We start from the raw sequence: 6,293 nt of genomic DNA, 5'->3' as shown, positions 1-6,293 counted from the left end.
TTTAAAGAATTGGGATCTGTATTTGATTAATAGTAATATGCCAGTAGAATACACTGTGTTTATATAGCCTTCTGAAATAACATTAACATTTTCAGCCAGGTTTACAAAATTCCACATCGTTTAAAAATGCTCTCAGTGGTAGCAGTGACCTTGGGACCTAAAGTCAATATTGTGAGTTGATCGCACACATCTCTTCGCAACTTCGAGTTCAGTGAGCCTTGTTAGCAGCTTGAAATCAGCCACAGTGGGAGTGTTTACACCATGGAAATCAGCAAACGCTCTAAATTGGAGCTCTGCACCATCAGAGCCTGTTTTTCAACAATGGGCAGCGCACCACTGCCCAAAGTGGAATTCAGAAATTAAGGAGGCTTCTCCTGAGGCAAATAAATGTAGTATTTCCACTCAACACAACAGCCAGGGTGAACCTTTAAAAATATATTTAAGTCAGGCCTTGTGGCTGCTCTGCTGGGAAACCCTCCTGTGAGTCCACGTTTCACTTGGAGTAAAAGCCTCACTGTGACCTGAAAGCTCTCCATGCTCTGGCTGCCCTCGGCCCCGCTTTCCTTATCTCCACCGCTCTTGTCCCGGCCCTCGCCTCCAGACCCTGATTTTACCCCAGTGTCTGTTGAACCACCTAGGCCTGCTCCTGTTCTAGGGCCTTTCCTCTAGAGTAGTGGTTCTCAAACTTCCATGTGTGTCAGTCACCAGAGGGCTTGTCAGAACAGGCTGGTGGGCCCCACCCCGGCCTCTGTGAGCCGGTAACAAGTTTCCAGGTGATGCTGTGGTCCTGGGACCCCACTTTGAGACCCACTGCGCTAACTCACCTCCTCTGGCTTTACTTCTCACCTCCTTCAAGTCATTATCCTCTTTCGCCTCCTCGGCCACCCTAACCATCCTGTTTAAAATTGCAGTCTTCCTCCTCCACCCCATTTCCAGTTCTTCTGTCCCCAATTATTTTTTTCATTGTATCTATCGCCTTATAACAAAACGAACCTATTTATTATGTTTCTCACTTGGGTCTATTGCCTGTCTCCCCCCACGAGACTCCAAATCCATGAAGGTAGGAAACTTTGTGTTTTCTTCAGGATGTATCCCAAGTCTCTAGAGCAGTGCCTGGCATGTCGTAGGTACTGAGTAAATGTTGCTGAGTGAATCAGCACATGAGCAACATGGCAAATGAAGAACGTACCGCAGATTTGGGTCCCAGCCTCTTTAATTCTAATTCATCAAGAACCTTAAAACACTTTCTGTAGTTTTGTTTTTCAGCTTCACTGCTTTTAGGATATTAAGGGGATGATATCTGCCCTTGGGTAAAGTTTGGGAATGACTTGAAGAACCTTAAATTGTAAGTGCCCTAAAATATTGCTCTAATATTTACATTTTAACCTCAAAAGCCCTAAACCAGTGGTCTTTAAATTCTGGTCTGCAGAAGTTCCCTGGAGATACTTGAGGGACTCTGTAAACGTTTAGTTTGCATTTCATTTTTAATGTATTGTAAACAGTTTTTTTATAACCATAATAAAAACACATGCACACTTAAACATGTTACGTATCAAGTTTTAATACATTGAGACCACCAACGCGTTGAGTTGGACTATCAAGTTAACCTTGAAATTAAGTGTTTTCTGCTGTTTTGGTTTATATATTTGAACTTCTTATAAATGAGTCACTGATCAGGATATTCTGTACCAGTGTTTTTCAGATTCTAGTCTGATCGGAAATTGAACGAGTGAATGTCTCCTGTTAGACGTATTCAGCACGCTGATTACATGCCAGGCAGGGCTCAGGAGGCTCTCTGTTGGGTGTAGGCTTCTGTGTGGATTAATGGCCAGTTGAACAATAAGTGAACACATCACTTAGTGACATATCTTGTTCTAGGGTCCCGGATACCCACTCTACATTTTGGATGCTCCTTGACTGATTATTCAAGAAATCAAGGAGTTGTCAGATTATTGTTTGATTAAAATTTGAAATTAAAAAAAAAAAATCTTTGCTGCATTTTTTCAAGCTTTTGGGTTACTTTGAGGCCTGTAATGAGATTACAAAATGAATTGCTAAAGAACTGTTATCATTTCCAATATAACTATCCCTGCTGTTTCCATCCACTCATCTCCAGAATTCGGATGTGGAAATTCCCCAGAGTGCGTTCCAGTAGCAAAGGATACAGTGTTATTTCTGTCAATTTCGTTTCTGAGTTTCAGATAGTAAGTAAGAACAGCACATAGCAAGAGACTTATCTGAAAATTTGTCTGGATCTCTTCAGTCCCTGAGTTTAGAGAGCTGGGATTCAGACAGCAAGTGATATCTGCCGTTACGGTGACTATTAGGATTTTCTTACTACAGTGCAACCAAATTCAAACACACAAGTAAATTGTCAGCTATATCAATTGTAAAAGTCAGTTAGCAAGCCCCACTCCCTGCTATCCCCCTCCCCCGAATATGTTATAGGAAATAGTTATACTTTATGGAACCTTTTGTACACCTCCTTTCACATCCGTCTGTTAATGCACTTAACACTTGGTTGTAGTTTGTGGTTCTGTTCTCCCACACTGTAATCGAGCCCCTTGAAAGGAAGAATTGTGTTCTCATTCGTGCCAGTGCCTAGCCTTGCCAACACGTGGTGGGTACTCAGCACATGTTTATTAAGTGACATTGCATTCCACAGCAGAGGGAAGCAAGCATGTAAAGAAGGATGCAGCCTCGTATTAAATACACAATCAGTGACTTTTCACACTAAGTACACGTGTTAGCCCTAGAAAACATATTTGATGGTTCTGTGATGCCTTCTCCTTCATCCCTCATCCTTCACGTGCAATCATTTTAACTTTTCTGAATTCTTTCTAGACGTGCCTTTTGACTCTGACCTTCCCATGCATTCCCGCTGCCACGTCAGGCCTGCTGCCCTAGTCCCTCATCCTTCTCTTCATCCCTTGCCTGGACTGCGGAAGCGGCCTTGCAGCCCTCTCCCAGACCCAGTTCTCCCTCTGTTTCTTGCAGTATCGCTGCACTTGTCTGCTTAGAAAACAAATCTCAGCAAGTCCTTTTGCCTACACTGCCTGAGGGAAAATGCATCAACCTGTGCTGTCCCATACAACATCCACTAGCCACTTGTGGCTACTGAGCTTTTAAAATGTGGTTGGTCCAAACTGGGATGCGTTACAGGTAGAAAACCCATACCTGTTTTAAAGACAGTGTGAAAAAAATATAAACTATATCATTAATAATTTTTATATTGATTACATGTTCAAATGGTAATATTTTAGATATATTGGGTTAAATGACATACCATTAAAAGTATTTTCTCCTATTTCTTTTTACTTTTTTAATGCGGCTACTAGAAACTGAAATTATGTATGTGGTTCACCTTAAATTTCTGTTGATCAGTGCGGGTCTAAGCTGTATCATGCCATTTAAAGCTCCTTATAACCTGGCCTCAGATACGTCTTCAGCCTCATATACCAGCCCTTCCTGCCTGCCTCAGAATTTGTCATAACCCCCAGACGCACCAGGATTATTTATACTTATGGCTCCCCCCCCCACTCTGTTCATTCTCCCTGAAATGTCCTTCTCTTTCTTTGTTAGCTATAGAATCCTCACGAGATTTTTAGAACCTGACTTGACTGTCCCTTGCTGTGAAGTTAGAATACCCTGTTTCCTCAGACAGAATTAGCTGCTTCTCCCCCTAGCAAGCGCTTAGTCCTTCCATGCTTGTGGCTTACCTTGCTGTTCTGCCATTAGGTGTCTTCTTAACTAGGCTTCTCAAGGGGAAAGGCTGCAGCTTATTCCTCTGATGACCCCTGAGGGCAATACCTGGTGTGTACTAGACATTTAATCGACATTTATTGAATTAATGCATGTGAATTAATTTCATCCTGCTGCACACACTGCTATTTTTACATGCATCCAGCCTTGACCATCTGAACCAGCGGCCATGGAAAAAATCGGATGCTAAGGTGCACAGCACTGGACCTCTCAGCCATAACCCCAGTTTCATACTTCTGTGTTCAATAAAATGGCCCCTTTGTTCTCCCTAGTTGATGTACAGTAATTAAAAATTATACGTTTGAATGTATGAAATCCATGGACATTGTGCAGACTGAGAGTGTAAAATGACAGTATAAATGACCACTTTTACTATTTTGTTTATGGAGATTTCATAGAAGCTGTTGTTTGATTGAAGATTCCACTTGTAAACAAGTTTGAAATCCACTGTTCTAATCTTAAATTTCATTTCATGTCCATTCCAGAGATTTCCATTTTGGTTCTGATGGGGTGCTTTGTAATATCACGTGAGTTCACATGATATTAGAGCAAGACTTGTCAACTCTGGCTGCATGATAGATATAACTGGGCAGCTTACAAAAATGCTGGTGCCCAGGTCCACCCCCAGTGATACTAGTATAGTTGTCTGGGGGAGGAGGGCCCAGACATCAGTATTTATGAAAAGCACAAATACCTTTTAATAAATTGCTTCTACAGTGCTTCAAGAGCCAGGTGAATCATGAACATATTGAACTTCTAAATTGATTGTTTTTCTTTTCATTAAAATTCTAAGGGAATGTAATCTTACATTTGTACTATGATTTTGAGGTCAGAAACAGCATTTCATTGAATCTGTCTCCTGTGGAGTTTTCCAAGTTTTCTGAAATTAAAAGTTCTCTTTTCTGTTACTCTCTAAAACCTACAAGGGAATTTCAATGTCCCCTATTGGCAGAAATAGCTAACAGAAGCCACATTTCAGATCATGGAAATGAGGACTGACAAGGGCAGTGGGTATAAGAAGTTTGCACAGGTCGTGGCTCCTTGGCACCCTTGTTAGCTGAGTAAACAATGCTCCCTGACAGAACCTCCTGTAGCTCTGCCACGTTGATAAAATCTGACATTCTGCTAATCACTTTTTAATGATATTCTTTTGTTCTTGATATGTGAGAAACCAGCTTTTTTTTTTTTTTAAGGAATGGAAAGAATTCACTTTAATTTCTTAATTCAGTACAATGGGCTGGAAATGCACATATAATTCTTGTGAGGACAGAAGGGGAAAGTACCTAAATTCTGTTTTATCAAATGTCTCTTCATACATTTTTAAGAAGTTGTAAAGTATTTGAAATCCTGCAAAGGGGAAGATCTGGGATAAATACTTTGGAAACATTGTGAAGAAAATCCTATGAATGGCATGTTCCGTGTCATGAACAGAATACTATTAAGATGCAGATGTAAATAAGCATAGGTTTTACAAATTATCAATTTGTTGAACATGGCTGTATGTTTTTATTTTTCTAAAGTGCCATCTCTTTCAGTTTTGGTTCTTTAGGGAAAAAAAGAAAGGGAAAAATAATACTCCAATCGAACCCTTTAGGGCAGAAAAAGGAATAGAATCCTTTAGTTAACTTGGTTGTTTGCAGTTGGTATGTCATCTGTGTGAGACTGATGTCATGCAGATTGAATGCAGAGGCAAACTTGGTTGTGTGTGTGTGTGTGTGTGTGTGTGTGTGTGTGTGTGTGTGTTAAAGCCCCACACCCGCCCAGAAATATGAAGTGAGTGTGAAGGGCACCACAACAACCCCTGGATCTGTCAAGAATGTACCTATTTTTAACACACTGGATCAAGTGTCAGCACTCAATAGGAGATGAGGAAGAGGGTAGAGCCCGTGGTGTTCCGTGGATGGTAAAGGGTCCTCTGCCGTGTTTACAGTACAGCTGTGCATTCGTAATGGCTCTGCTGCTGCCATGTCAGGTAAAGTTTTCTTTGCACGTGATGTATGGCAGAGAATTCTTTCACAGAGGGATCCAAAGGAGCTAGGAGGAGGAAAGGGGAAGGGAAGAACGGAAAAGAGAGAGAGAAAGAAGCACGCAGCTCCAGAGGGAGATAGTCTGTGCTTTGCAGTTGCTTGTGTGGATAGAAACCAGATGGTAAGCTGGAACACCCGCTTGGCTATCTGAGGAGCCAAACATATGGTTAATGGTCGGGAGAAATAGCTTTCAGAGCCAGGGCTTTGCTGACTGCTTCATATTACAGATTGTTACAGTGTGTCATTACATTGCCAACCTAAGTGCTTAATACCCACTGTGGGCGCTGGGCATACACTTACAAGAAGGACTTTTAGCTCTTTGCTGGCTCTGAATGCAGAAGTGACATCATCGGGAGGCTTAAAATGTCTGGTGTTGGGAGGTAGGGAGAAGGGTAATTTTGTAGTGGAAACAAGATTTTTTTCCAACAAGCCAAGCCTTCCCTCCACTGAACTCTACTGTTTTCTGAGAGCCTTTTTATATGAGAGTCAGCCTCTCCCCCCCCC

The 6,293-nt window shown here is 41.6% G+C and overlaps 1 protein-coding gene across 4 annotated transcripts in view; it reads left to right on the top strand.

Annotated features, from left to right (window-relative positions):
- The window catches only part of BACH2 (BACH transcriptional regulator 2), a 358,299-nt gene that overhangs the window by 80,168 nt on the left and 271,838 nt on the right, over positions 1-6,293 (top strand). The window contains exon 1 of one of the 4 annotated variants that reach the window (XM_019655015.1): positions 5,655-5,734. The exons of the other annotated variants lie outside the window; for them this stretch is intronic. Coding sequence (XP_019510560.1) covers positions 5,728-5,734 — 7 coding nt within the window. The 5' untranslated portion in view covers positions 5,655-5,727. Of the gene's footprint in view, positions 1-5,654; positions 5,735-6,293 lie in introns of those variants that run through there. 4 annotated transcript variants of the gene reach the window in all.

The sequence above is a fragment of the Hipposideros armiger genome, unplaced genomic scaffold, assembly GCF_001890085.2.
Source record: "Hipposideros armiger isolate ML-2016 unplaced genomic scaffold, ASM189008v1 scaffold_234, whole genome shotgun sequence".
Lineage (NCBI taxonomy): Eukaryota > Metazoa > Chordata > Mammalia > Chiroptera > Hipposideridae > Hipposideros > Hipposideros armiger.
This window is presented reverse-complemented; position numbering and strand designations above follow the sequence as displayed.